The sequence below is a fragment of the Dama dama genome, chromosome 8, assembly GCF_033118175.1.
Source record: "Dama dama isolate Ldn47 chromosome 8, ASM3311817v1, whole genome shotgun sequence".
Taxonomy (NCBI): domain Eukaryota; kingdom Metazoa; phylum Chordata; class Mammalia; order Artiodactyla; family Cervidae; genus Dama; species Dama dama.
The window spans coordinates 39,168,991-39,184,528 of NC_083688.1; the positions used below are offsets into that span (position 1 = coordinate 39,168,991).

The 15,538-nt window shown below is 38.9% G+C and overlaps 1 protein-coding gene across 2 annotated transcripts in view; it reads right to left on the bottom strand.

Moving 5' to 3' along the window:
• CPO (carboxypeptidase O) overlaps positions 1 to 7,211 on the bottom strand; it is a 32,374-nt gene extending 25,163 nt beyond the window's left edge. For both annotated transcript variants that reach the window (XM_061148911.1, XM_061148910.1), the window contains exon 1: positions 7,054 to 7,211. In XM_061148911.1, the coding sequence (XP_061004894.1) occupies positions 7,054 to 7,202 (149 nt within the window). In that variant the 5' untranslated portion in view covers positions 7,203 to 7,211. The remainder of the gene's footprint in view (positions 1 to 7,053) is intronic.
• Positions 7,212 to 15,538: the final 8,327 nt, after the last annotated feature.

Sequence of the window (15,538 nt, forward strand, 5' to 3'; positions counted from 1 at the left end):
CTCTACACAATTCCATGATTTTAATTGTTACTAATATTAATAATAATAATCTGAACTTAGCAGAAGCTCTTTATCTTCAAAACTGTAAAATGTTTTATTGTTAAATGAGTAGTACTTCATTTAGCTTGTCCAAGAAAAGCTCACAAGATATGATTGTCTAGATAATTAGTTAAAACAATGAAATGAATTTTAAAAGGAGATTACAAGAAACAAATGCTATTAAAATTGTAATTGTTGTGGAGCAATACACTTTTCCACTCAGGGATGAATTTCTAATGCTTATCATCTATTTGATTTTTTAAGAAAACCAGAGTGCTTAAGAAGGAACAATTTCAGTTTAAAAATACTATAAGTGTAATATGTTGAGGCCGATTATTTACAAAACATATTATCATTTTATAAAGAAAACACATACATCCCTTGGTGTGTTTAAAATTTTAAAAAATTCAACTTACCCATAAATTTTCAGAAGCTCATTTCATCTGCTATTATCAAATAATCATCTAGTATATATATGTTATATTAATGTTTGTTAACCCTTTTGGGCACTATAGTCTAGGCACCAGTCTAAACATTTACATTATTATCTTATCTAATTCATTCAACAACCCAATAGGTAGGCACCCTTGGGACTCTATGCAAAAGTGATAACACAGTAATAGTAATAGAATATAGATTTCTTCCTTACAGAGCTTAAAATCTACTTAAGGAAGTGAGATATAAATACACGAAAAGCAAAATAACTTAGCTATTAAGAAATATAAAGTGAGGTATGATGAGCTAGAGCCTAACTACCAATTAAATAGTGCACTAAGTGTATTGAGGACAGGAGAGGGAGAATCCCAAACTGAAGAGTAGTTGGTAATAATAGCAACCAATATTTTACAAGCAATTATGCATGTCAGCACTGTTCTAACTCTACATATAATTCTAACAACAATCCTTAAGGTAAATACTAGTATCCTAGGTTGTTGGATTTTTTTCCTCCTGTGAAGATTTTGTTACAGAGGCTAAATTAGACATTTGCATGCATGCTAAATCACTTGAGTCATGTCTGACTCATTGCGACCCCATGGGCTATAGCCTACCAGGCTCCTCTGTCCATGGGATTCTCCAGGCAAGAATACTGGAGTGGGTTGCCATGCCCTCCTCCAGGGGATCTTCCTGACTTTGGGATCTAACCCACGAATCTCACATCTACCTGCCTTGGCAGGGGGATTCTTTACCACTAGTGCCACCTGGGAAGTCAAATTATACATTTATTATACTATAGAAAATATGCATTAAAATGTTTATTAGCCTATTTTTTTAAAATTATCTATCTATAATTTGGACTACAAAGAAAACTAAATAAATTTTAGCACTATAAATCCATCGGGACCTAGTTTTGGTGCTTTTGCAGAATGGGGAGAGGAGAGGAAATGAAGCTAATGAGAAGAGTATTTTCAGCCCTTCCTTCTCACTCCTCACACTGGCTGTCCAGCTGAGAAAGGAGATCACTGCAGATGCTTTCCTGTGGGGTTGGGACCAGGGATAGTGGTTGTTCAAGGCCACACGGTTCTTTCCATCACATAGTTCAGCAAAGGTCTGTTTCGATCACAGTCATCTACTTGGTGACATAGGAAAGTGAGTACACTAAAAAGCAGCCTGGCAGCTGGTGAATTCCTGTTTCAACTGAGCTGGTATTCCCAGGCAATTTCACAATATGGAAGGGAATAAATGAAAGGTCACTGGACACTTTCAAGCACCAACCTTCAACTTTGCCCCAGTTAAATGTCTGGAAAATGTGTGAGTATGATGCTTCCTAAGCCCAGCATTGAATGACTGGGTGCATATGATATACAAGAAAAGTGAGCCATATGAGATTTGAATGAAAACCCCTAATATTAGAAGTGCTGATTATTTTACATGAAATTAAACACAATACTTACATCTCAAAACCCCAAATGTTACTTAGTTCAAGCAACATATAAACCATATACTTAGAAAAGGCAGCTTCCTGTTTCCAGGCAATTTCTTGGGTGATGCATAATACATGTAGAGAGGGAAGGAAAAAGCTGGCTAATCCCCCGAATTATCACCAGTCTCATCTCACAATCAAATGAAAAGATTATTGTATGTTGGGTATTCTTTTTGAATAGGAATTCATAAAATGTTTAACAGAGAAAATGATCTCTTGGGGTACATTATTAATAAATACTGCAGATCAAAGATTGTCTGATGAAATTTTTTTGGGGATGTTGAAAGAGGCAAAAATCCTAATGTATATTGAGGCAAATTTTGTATTTAAATACTTAGGAAACAGTTACATGAATATTTCATGACAGAAATGTATTTTCAATTTTTTTTCTTTCTTACAAAATTAGCATTTGCTTATAAGTGGAAAATTTAGGAAGTACAGAGAGAAGAAAAATAGAAAAGAGAAGGAAGGAATAATCCTCCCATCTTCCTGAGTTAACCACTGCTGATATTTTGACATATTTCCCTTCAGGCTTTTATCAGTGAATATTTTTTCATAAACACAGTGCAAATTATCTCTATATATAATTTTGTATTTGCTTCTTTTTATTATATATTCTACCAGAGACATTTTCTCAAACTAATAGAAACTCATTATAAATATTTTTATTGACTGTATAGTATTTGACAGTAATTACTGGAGCTTCCCAGGTGGTGTTAGTGGTAAAGAAACTGCCTGTCAATGCAGGACATGTAAGAGATAGGGGTTCAATCCCTGGGTTGGAAAGACCCCTTGGAGGAGGGCATGGAAACCCACTCCAGTATCCTCGCCTAGAAAATTCCGTGGACAGAGGAGCCTGGTGGGCTACAGTCCAAAGGGTCACAGAGTTGGACATGACTGAGCATGCAGAAGCATCCGTCCTTGATTCATAGTGCTAGATCCAAACAATTCTACATATTGGGAGTATGTAATATATATAATAGACCACCTCCCTAAATGATCAAGGGAAAGATTACAAAGCTTGTCATCCTTGTTGATTGTAGATTTTCTGGACTACTATTGTATCAGATGTTCAAGCTGGTTTTAGAAAAGGCAGAGGAACCAGAGATCAAATTGCCAACATCTGCTGGATCATCGAAAAAGCAAGAGAGCTCCAGGAAAACATCTATTTCTGCTTTACTGACTATGCCAAAGCATTTGACTGTGTGGATCACAAAAAACTGTGGAAAATTCTGAAAGAGATGGGCATACCAGACCACCTGACCTGACTCTTGAGAAACCTATATGCAGGTCAGGAAGCAACAGTTAGAACTGGACATGGAACAACAGACTGGTTCCAAATAGGAAAAGGAGTACGTCAAGGCTGTATATTGTCACCCTGCTTATTTAACTTATATGCAGAGTACATCATGAGAAACGCTGGGCTGGAGGAAGCACAAGCTGGAATCAAGATTGCCAGAGAAATATCAATAACCTCAGATATGCAGCTAATACCACCCTTATGGCAGAAAGTGAAGAGAAACTAAAAAGCCTCTTGATGAAAGTGAAAGAAGAGAGTGAAAAAGTTAGCTTAAAGCTCAACATTCAGAAAACTAAGATCATGGCATCTGGTCCCATCACTTCATGGCAAATAGATGGCGAAACAGTGGAAACAGTGGCTGACTTTATTTTTCTGGGCTCCAAAATCACTACGGATGGTGATTGCAGCCATGAAATTAAAAGACACTTACTCCTTGGAAGGAAAGTTATGACCAACCTAGACAGCATATTAAAAAGCAGAGACATTACTTTGCCAACAAAGGTCTGTCTAGTCAAGGCTATGGTTTTTCCAGTGGTCATGTATGGATGTGAGAGTTGGACTATAAAGAAAGCTGAGCCCAGAAGAATTGATGCTTTTGAACTGTGGTGTTGGAGACGACTCTTGAGAGTCCCTTGGACTGCAAGGAGATCCAACCAGTCCATTCTAAAGGAGATCAGTCCTGGGTGTTCATTGGAAGGACTGATGTTGAAGCTGAAACGCCAGTACTTTTGCCACCTGATGCGAAGAGCTGACTCATTTTAAAAGACCCTGATGCTGGAAAAGATTGAGGCCAGGAGGAGAAGGGGACAACAGAGGATGAGATGGTTGGATGGCATCACTGACTCAATGGACATGGGTTTGCATGGACTCTGCGAGTTGGTGATGGATAGGGAGGCCTGGCGTGCTGCAGTTAATGGGGTCACAAAGAGTTGGACATGACTGAGCAACTGAACTGAACTGATTACATCACAAAGTACAGAAGGAGTATCAAAAATGGCAGCTAACCTATGTTTTGAGTTGGTAAGAGCGTTATGAAAGTGGACGTTATTTTATGTTAGTAAATAATAATGAAAATGAAACCCATCAACAAGGACCAGGACTAGCAGATTTGAAATGTTTTGCTCAAGTGCTGGGATGAGGAGCTGTGCACTGGAAGCCATCTTGTCCGATTCCCCGTATCTGAGCCAAATCACTTCCATAATTTAACTTGGGCTTGTCAATCATTTTTAAAATAAAAATTTTATGTATCTACTTTGTAGATATTTGCAAAATGAAGAATAATTGAGGGAAAAGGAAAAGAATTAGCAGCCAAAGATAACAGTGTCCATTTTGGTACTTATCTGGTTTCTTCTATTTTTTTAAGTATTTTTATTACATTTTGTATTCTGCATCTTTCTTTTAGCATAAAACATGTCTTTTCCCATGCTATTAATTTTTTCATAGTTATTATTCTAATGGATAAATAATATCCTACTGTCATCTGTCATGTATCAATATTTACATACCTTAATATGGGGCATGTAGGTTGTTTCCAAATTTTATAATATTTAATATCATGTTTATCTTATAAATAAAGCTATATCTCAGTGCATATGAGTCTTTCCATAGTTTGTTTTCTCAAAATAAATTTACAGAAGAAGGAATACCAGTTCAAAGAATATGTATGTTTGTTTTGCATATAGGGTTATTGTTACCATCTTTCTAAATTCCATATATATGCTTTAGTATACTGTATTGGTCTTTATCTTTCTGGCTTACTTCACTCTGTATAATGGGCTCCAGTTTCATCTCATTAGAACTGATTCAAATGAATGAGACAAGTGCTCGGGCCTGGTGCACTGGGAAGACCCAGAGGAATCAGGTGGAGAGGGAGGTGAGGGGGGGATCGGGATGGGGAATACATGTAAATCCATGGCTGATTCATGTCAATGTATGACAAAAACCACTACAATATTGTAAAGTAATTAGCCTCCAACTAATAAAAATAAATGGAAAAAAAATGGAAAAAAAAAAGAATATGTATGTTTGGAGGTTTGTGATATTTTAAGCAAGTTTTTTATTCCAATCAAAGTCCTGTGTTATATGTAAGTCTTTGTCTATGATTTATGAATGAAGACTCTCAGAAGAGAAGATAAACGCAGTATCTATATGAAACCCAGGTAAAGTAATGAAAACATGAGATAGTGATGTCCAAACAGCTTTAGGTATCACATAGATCCTGGACTTCCTTTACGTATCTGAAATCAGACGATCTATGAAGCTGAGGGACAGGCTGAGGTCATACAGTTAATCTGGGGCAAAAATTGGACTGGATTTCTCTGCTCAGTGAGAGCGTGTTTGCTGTAGGATTAGATTAAACATGGAACTAAAGAAGAAACACTGTTTCTAACCACACGTGCATGATGAGACATATTAAGTGTGCAGAATAATAAACTGTGCATAATACTAATAAAGGAAAATACACTTAATGTTGGAACTACACATACACACAATGTTTAATATATATTATATATTCCAAAAATTTATTCATTATGAGTGGAGAAAGAACACAAAATGGCAAATGACATGAATGAGCAATTTATAAACTGATAAAATGAGTAATAAATAAGACAAAATACTTAACCTTATAAGAAATAAACAAAATGAAAAATAAGTAACTGTGGCTATTTTTCACTTGTCAAATTGGAAAATGCTTAAAAAGTGCTTTCATACACTGTAGTTGGAAGTGTAAAGCAATGCAGCTTTCTAGAGGGCACTTTGGCAATATGTAGCAAGATTCTTGAGCTTTTTGCAGCTTCTAACCCAGTGATTCCACTTCTTATAACTTATATTAGGGAAATAATAAAAAATTTGCAACAATAACAACAAAAATTATCATATGGCTGGATGTGCATCACAGCATTATGTATAAAATGACAGTAGAAATCACTCTGCCTTATAGGGTAGCAATGATGGAGTATTATTAGTGATTGCATTATGCTTTCAATAAGTTATGAATGCCATAAGAAATTTTGTATAAGACAACTTAACTGAAAAATGTTTGCAGTAGTACTATATGCTTAATTAGCTACCTCACTATCTGTTCAAAAACATCAACAGTAATTATGTCTTAGTGAAGTTGTTTGGTAGTTTTAAACACTTGAAACATTTTCTGAATAATTAGAATAATGTGATTTATCAATGGAGAAATTATGTAAATGAGGGATATAGAATTTTCATTACGGTTTTCTTTTTTCAATTACAAAATATGACATATCTATTGGTATTTATCATACACTGTGCTAGGAAATCTTTGTTGAAGATCTATATATTTATTTAAAGATTATTAGAGTAATGCTCTAGAGAAGGGAATGTCTCACTCCAGTATTCTTGCCTGGAGAATCCCATGGACAGAGGAGCCTGGTGGGCTATGATGCATGGGGTTGCAAAGGGTTGGACACGACTGAAGTAACTTAGCAGCAGCAGCAGCAGAGTAATGCTCAGTTTGATTCCTGGATTGGGAAGAGCCCCTGGAAAAGTATTCTTGCCTGGAGAATTCCATGGACAGAGTAGCTTGGCAAGCTACAGTCCATGGGGTTGCAAAGAGCCAGACACGACTGAGTGACTAACACACACACACACACAAAGAGTAAAGCTCAATGATAAAATTTCAGTCATTATTATTCTCATTTCATGGTGGTGTGCGTAATGGGTAGGAAGAGTGGAGAATCCAACTGCACTGATCTTGAAGAGAAGCTTTCCATTCAGACAATCCAAATCATACCGGTCACCCCTCCTTCCACTTCATACTCACCTATCGTATCCCAGCCAACCAGGAACCAGCATACCCAACAGGTAAAAGGTTCCAAGCAGAGGTTTCATTCTTCTGTAAAGAGAGCTAGAAAATCTGTGCTTCTCCTGCAGGTCAGTGGATCCTGTGTCTCTGAGAATGCATAAGGGCATAGGCTCCCACAGTCAAGATAAGATAAGTCTGGATGTCTCAACAGAAGTTAATACGTAAGCAGTTGCTTCATTAACTCCATCGTGTCGTCAAACAACTTTTTTTTAATAGTGGAAAATTATTTGACTTTTTTCTCCTTTAAAACCAACTTTATCAAAGCTCTTGTCTCCCCTAGATCCAGAAAGAAGTTTCTTCCCTGTGTAAAGTCCTCAGTTCTAGGAATCCCCATCACCTATATTCAAGAGCAGACTACTCCTGCTCTTTCTTCCACACAGGTCACTGAGTATAATAGCGGCTGTGTCTTCTGCTGTGGTCATGGTGGGCATGATTATTATTTGGGGTCTTCACTTCACTCTGCAATCTAAGGCTTTATCTGGTGTCAAAGGTCTTCTCTTGTTCTGATGGACCACATCATCAGCTTCTTAAACAAACGCAGGCCTCTCCATATCTGAGCAATGAAAACGTTTTAAATCCTTTCCCAAGTGGATTTCCCCATACATTCTTCTTACATAAAGGACTCTTGTCAGACACTGCCTCCCACCCCCATGTTTTTAGACAAACCCAGGATACGCCTCAAATCTCTCAAACAGTGACCAGTAAAACAAAGGTTCAAGTTAAGATTACTGATAAAAATCTAACTGAGCTAGGCAAATTTTAGTGCAGAGACGTAAAAGGTTTAAACAGAGTTCTTAGCATCTGGGTTGTGTGTGTGTTCATTGTTCAGTCATGTCTGATGCTACACAGTCCCAACAGGCTCCTCTGCCAATGGAATTCTTCAGGAGATCTTCCTGACTCAGGAAATGAACCCGGGTCTCCTGCATTGCAGGCAGATTCTTTACCATCTGAGTCACCAGGCCATCTCAGCAGTAAAGAATCCGCCTGCAATGCAGGAGACACGAGTTCAATCCCTGAAACAGGAAGATCCCCTAGAGGAGGAAGTGGCAATCCACTTCCTGAACAACCTTGCCTGAAGAATCACATGGACAGAGGGCAGTAGCTGGCTATAGTCCAAAGGGTCACAAAGAGTCAGACACAACTGAGCCACTAAGCATCTCCCCTCAGGGTGGGGGTTAGGGTTCTAGAATTTGGGGATCCATCTAAATCCTTTGCCTTGTATGATCATTCATCCATTCATTCTTTCTACAAAAATGTAATGAGTACTCTCCAGGTACCAAGCACTATTACAAAGATCAATACATACAAGATGAATGAGGTTCTTTAAATGGAATTCAACATAGAATTGAGAAGAGAATAAGCAAGTTCACAAACAAATAATACAATTTTGAGTAAAAGAAATCACAGTAAGGAAAGATATGGGCCAAGAATATATTGAGATAGAGAGCCATTCCTGACTGATGTAAGACAGTTCTGAATGATGTGGTTCTTCAGAGGTCTGTAGAAAAAGTATTTTAAGTAAAGGGGAGCAAATGTGTAGGAAGAAATGAGCTTGGCGTGATAGAGGAACTGGAAGGAAATCAGTGTTTAAGTGAAGTGGGAGCAAGAGAGAGTGATGGAAAATGAGGTCAGAGAGAGAGGCAAGAGCCAGATCTTGTAGAAACCATGGGCCACAGTATGGACTTAGGATTTTATTCTAAGAAATCATTGAACAAGTTGTGTTTTGATATTTTATTTTTAATTAATCTTATTGATGTAAAGTTGCCTTACAATGTTGTGTTGAGCTACCCAGGTGCCACTAGTGGTAAAGACCTGCCTGCCAATGTGGGAGACATAACAGACATGGGTTCCATCCCTGGGTCAGGAAGGTCCCCTGGAGGAGGGCATGGCAGCCCACTCCAGTATTCTTGTCTGGAGGATCCCTATGGACAGAGGAAAATGGCCAACTCGAGTTCATAGGGTCACAGAGTCGGACATGACTAAAGGGACCACGCATATATGCTGTGTTAGCTTCTACTGTACAGCAAAATCAATCTATCATATTTATACATATACACCACCCCTTTTGGATTTCCTTCCCATTCAAGTCACCACTATGGATGGAGGTTCATAACACTGCACAGGAGGTGGTGATCAAAACCATCCCCAAGAAAAAGAAATGCAAAAGGAAAATGGCTGTCTGAGGAGGCCTTACAAACAGCTGAAAAAAGAAGAAAAGCAAAAGGCAAAGGAGAAAAGGAAAGATATACCCACCAGAATGCAGAGTTCTAAAGAATAGCAAGGAGAGATAAGAAAGCCTTTTTAAGTAAACGATGCAAAGAAATAGAGTAAAACAACAGGATGGTAAACACTAGTGATCTTTTCAAGAAAATTAGAAATACCAAGGGAATATTTCATGCAAAGATGGGCACAATAAAGGACAGAAATCGTATGGACCTAACAGAAGCAGAAGATAGTAAGAGAAAGTGGCAAGAATACACAGAGGAACTACACAAAAAAGACCTTCATGACCCAGGTAACCAAGATGGTGTGATCATGCATCTAGAGCCAGACATCCTGAAATCAGAAATCAAGTGGGCCTTAGAAAGCATCACTATGAACAAAGCTAGTGGAGGTGATGGAATTCCAGCTGAGCTATTTCAATTCCTAAAAGATGGCACTGTGAAAGTGCTGCACTCAATATGCCAACAAATTTGGAAAACCCAGCAGTGGCCACAGGAACTGGAAAAGATCAGTTTTCATTCCAATCCCAAAGAAACGCAATAACACAGAATGTTCAAACTACTACACAATTGCACTCATCTCACACGCTAGCAAAAGTAATGTTCAAAATTCTCCAAGCTAAGCTTCAACAGTATGTGAACTGAGAACTTCCAAATGTTCAAGCTGGATTTAGAAGAGGCAGAGGAACCAGAGATCAAATCACCAACATTCGCTGGATCATAGAAAAGTAAGAGAATTCCAGGAAAACATCTACTTCTGCTTTATTGACTTCGCCAAAGCCTTTGACTGTGTGGATCACAACAAACTGTGGAAAATTCTTCAAGAGATGGGAATACCAGACCACCTGCCCTGCCTCTTGGGAAATCTGTATGCAGGTCAAGAAGCAACAGTTAGAACTGAACATGTAACAGCAGACTGGTTCCAAATTGGGAAAGGAGTACCTCAAGGCTGTATATTGTCACCCTGCTTATTTAACTTATATACAGAGTACATCATCAGAAATGTTGGACTGGATGAAGCACAGCTGGAATCAAGATTGCCAGAAAAGATATCAATAACAACAGATATGCAGATGACACCACCCTTATGGCAGAAAGCAAAGAGGAACTAAAGAGCCTCTTGATGAAACTAAAAACAAAGAGTTAAAAAGCTGACTTGAAACACAACATTTTAAAAATGAAGATCATGGCATCTAGTCCCATCACCTCATGGCAAATAGATGGGAAAGCAATGGAAACAGTGAGAGACTTTATTTTTTTGGTCTCCAAAATCACTGCAGATGGCGACTGCAGGAGTGAAATGAAAAGACGCTTGCTCCTTGGAAGAAGGAGCATATTAAAAAGCAGAGACATTATTTTGCCAACCAAGTTCCATCTAATCAAAGCTATTGTTTTTCCAGTAGTCAGGTATGGATGTGAGAGTTGGACCATAAAGAAAGCTGAGCACCAAAGAATTGATGCTTTTGAACTGTGGTGTTGAAGACTCTTGGGAGTCCCTTTGACTGCAAGGAGATCAAATCAGTCAATCATAACAGAAATCAGTCCTGAATATTCATTGGCCACCTGATGCAAACAACTGACTCATTGGGAAGGACCCTGATGCTGGGAAAGATTGATGGCAGGAGGAGAAAGGGATGACAGAGGATGAGATGGTTGGATGGCATCACCAACTGGATGGACATGAGTTTGAGCACACTCCGGGAGTTGGTGATGGATAGAGAGGCCTGGCATGCTGCAGTCCATGGGATTGCAAAGAGTTGGACACGAATGACTGACTGAATTGAACTGAACTTGCACCTTGGAAGAAAAGCAATGACAAACCTAGACAGCATGTTAAAAAGCAGAGACACTAATTTGCCGACAAAGGTACATATAGTCAAAGCTATGGTTTTTCCAGTAGCCATGTACGGATGTGAGAGTGCCAAAGAATTGATGCCTTTGAACTGTGATGCTGGAGAAGACTCTAGAGTCTTTTGGATGGCAAAGAGATCAAAGCAGTCAATCCTAAAAGAAATCAACCCTAAATATTCATTTGAAGGATTATGAAGATGATTATGAAACTGAAGCTCCAAGACTTTGGCCACCTGATGCAAAGAACTGATTCATTGGAAAAGACCCTGATGCTGGGGAAGATTGAAGGTGGAAGAATGAGATGACAGATAATGAGATGGCTGGATGGCATCACCGACTCAATGGACATCAATTTGGACAAGTTCTGGTAGATGGTGAAGGACAGGGATGGCATGTGCAGTCCATGGGGTCTCAAAGATTCAGACGCAACTGAGTGATTGAACAGCCTCAACAGGTCACCACAATGTACTGAGTAGAGTTCCCTGTGCTATACAATATGCTCACTTTAGTTATCTATTTTATACAAGTAGCTCAATATTAAAAAAAGCAACCAAATAAAAATGTGGCCAGAAGACCTAAATAGACATTTCTCAAAGAAGACATAGAGATGGCTAATAAACGCATGAAAAGATGCTCAAATCACTCAAAATCAAAAGTAAATCAAAAGTACAATGAGATATCACCTCACACCAGTCAAAATGGCCATCATCAAAAAATCCTAAATCCTGGAGAGGCTGTGCAGAGAAAGGAACCCTCTTGCACTGTTGTTGGGAAATGTAAAATGATACAGCCACCATGGAAGTCAGTATGGAGATTCCTCAAAAAATTAGGAATAAAACAACCATATGATGCAGAGATCCCACTATTAGACATGTACACAGAAGAAACTAAAATTGAAAAGACACGTGTACCCCAATGTTCACTGCAGCACTATTTACAATAGCTAGGACGTGGAAAGCAACCTAGATATCCATCAACAGTGAATGCATAAAGAATCTGTGGTACACATATACGATGCAACATTAGTCAGCCATGAAAAGAAAGGTATTTGAGTCAGTTCTAATGAGGTAGATGAACCTAGAGCCTATTATACAGAGTGAAGTAAGTCAGAAAGAGAAAACAAATATCATATATAAGCATCTATATAGAATCTAGAAAGATGGTACTGATTAACCTATTTGCAGGGTAGCAATGAAGATACAGACATAGAGAACAGACTTATGGACATAGGTTGGAGGGAGGAGGGCGACCTGGGGATGAATGGAGAGACTAACATGGTAACATATACCCTCAGTTCAGTCAGTCAGTTCAGTTGCTCAGTCACGTCCGACTCTTTGCGACCCCATGAATCGCAGCATGCCAGACCTCCCTGTCCATCAACAATGCCCGGAGTTTACTCAAACTCATGTCCTTCGAGTCGGTGATGCCATTCAGCCATCTCATCCTCTGTCATCCCCTTCTCCTCCTGCCCCCAATCCCTCCCAGCATCAGGGTCTTTTCCAATGAGTCAACTCTTCGCATCAGGTGCCCAAAGTATTGGAGTTTCAGCTTCAGCATCAGTCCTTCCAATGTACACCCAGGACTGATCGCCTTTAGGATGGACTGGTTGGATCTCCTTGCAGTCCAAGGAACTCTCAAGAGTCGTCTCCAACACCACAGTTCAAAAGCATCAATTCTTCGGCACTCAGCTTTCTTCACAGTCCAACTCTCACATCCATACACGACCACTGGAAAAACCATAGCCTTGACTACACAGACCTTTGTTGACAAAGTGATGTCTCTGCTTTTTAATATGCTGTCTAGGTTGGTCATAACTTTCCTTCCAAGGAGTAAGTGTCTTTTAATTTCATGACTGCAATCACCATCTGCAGTGATTTGGAGCCCAAAAAAATAAAGTCTGACACTCTTTCCACTGTTTCCCCATCTATTTGCCATGAAGTGATGGGACCAGATGCCATGATCTTAGTTTTCTGAATGTTGAGCTTTAAGCCAACTTTTTCACCTCCTCTTTCACTTCCATCAAGAGGCTTTTTAGTTCCTCTTCACTTTCAGCCATAGGGTGGTGTCATCTGCATATCTGAGGTTATTGATATTTCTCCCGGCAATCTTGATTCCAGCTTCTTCCAGCCCAGCGTTTCTCATGATGTACTCTGCATATAAGTTAAATAAGCAGGGTGACAATGTACAGCCTTGATGTACTCCTTTTCCTATTTGGAACCAGTCTGTTGTTCCATGTCCAGTTCTAACTGTTGCTTCCTGACCTGCATATAGGTTTCTCAAGAGTCAGGTCAGGTGGTCTGGTATGCCCATCTCTTTCAGAATTTTCCACAGTTTATTGTGATCCACACAGCATATACCCTACCATACATAAAATAGATAACCAATGGGAATTTATTGCTTGACTCAGGGAACTAGAACAGGGTCTTTGTAACAACCTAGAGAGGTGGGAAGGGGTGGGCAGTGGGAGGGAGGTTCAAGAGAGAGGAGACATATGTATGCCTATGGCTGACTCACATTGATGTATGGCAGAAACCAACACAATATTGTAAAGCAATTATCTTTCAATGATAAATAAGTAAATTTATAATAAAAAAATGAAGACAGAAAGAGCAGTGGGGAAGGTTACCACAGCATTCCAGGGGAGAGATGATGGGGCCCAGGGCTAAATGTCATGGACTACATGGTAAGCCATGGTCGCACTGGGAATTTATTTTAGCAGCAGAATAACACATATGCTTACGGAATAAATACAAAGTATGAGGAAATTGGGGAACTCAAGAACAACTCCTAGATTGAGGGGCCACGAAATGGATTGAATAGTAATGACTTTTTATGATATGGGGGAAATCAAAGGAAGAGTGACTCTGAGGGGATGGAAAGTTAAGATTCAATTTAAGATTGATAATTTTGAGATGTTTCTTAGACATCCCAAGGTCTTAGAAATGGGCAGCAGCTATAGCAGGCTCGGTCTGGAAGGAAAGTTGGAGTGAAGTGCGTACATTTGTGACTGCCTGGGATGAAAGAGCTAGTGTTTGAAGCCACACAGAGGAGCCCTTCTAGGGTCCAAGTATAGACTGAGAAGGGAAGAACAAGGACTGGTGTGTAGGTCATTGAGAGATTGTAACATTTAGAGATTGTGGTATAGAAAATGAGAACTCCAGCAATGGAAATTAAGAAAAAACAGCCAGTGAGGTAAATAGAAAACCAAGAGACTGTTGTGTCCCAGAAGTCAAGTGAGAAGATCATTTTAAGAAAGTGAGAGTTACTCACTGGGCCAAATCCTGTAAAGAGGTCAAGTCTGATGATGGCCAAGAACTAGGAGGATAGAGATTCCTGGAGACCTTGAAAAGAGCAATTTCAGTAAGTACATGCCATGTGATAAGACAAAAGTCAACTAGAGTTTTGTTCAAAAAGGACCAAGAAGAGAGAGGAGGTGAGGAGTACAGAAAATTGTGCAGCTTGCCTCTGTGGCCTAATAGAAACTTCATTGTTAATAATCTTCCTTCATCCCCCTGGGGAAATTGCCAATTTGGAAATCTTGAATTTGAATTTTGATGGTGTTCAGAACAAGAAGTAAAATATAGCCCCTGTGATATTCTTCCCCTCACCTAAATACAGAGACAGGCCAGCCACCTGGGTGGTCCTAACTCCGAAGCAAATGTTTTCATGGAGCTGAGAGCTCCACAGAGGGAGAGAGGAACATAGGAGATAAAGGTGTTTTCTTTCCATGCTTCTGCTAATTGGAAGGGGACCCAGATGGACTCAGGGATGCATGGGTAATTTAAATAAAAAGCAAGATTAAATAGGCTTTCCCCCTCAATAGATATGCAATCCCATGCAGTCATTCTGAAGAAAAAGAACATAAATAAAAATAAGAAGTACATGAAATGCATGGTCAAATAATGCATACAAATTGGTAATGGAAATCAAATAATTTTTAAGAATACATTGTGAGGACATTTGGCAGTACTACACAGGATTTTCCTAACAATCACTGATAATTGGATTTTCCTCAAGCCCCATGTCCAATTTCACTGTAATATGTAATATATCCTGCCAACCCAATGGTCAAAGATTATCTTTCTGCAACCTTATGGAATGCAGGCAGTAACCTAGAGCACCCGGGGCCAATGAACTGGAACCATGGACTCCTCACTAACAAGCGTGAATTATTATCATATCTTTTCTGGTGATTAGATTATTCCTTATCATTGTGTTTTATAGCTTTCTAGTTAGTCATTTCAACACAATTTATTTTCAATAATAGTGTTTTTTATTATTGCTGTTTCATAGTTCTTATAGCAGTAAAATTTATTCTCAACTTTATTATTACAATATTCAACTACTAATGGAATTCTTGTTTTTATTTG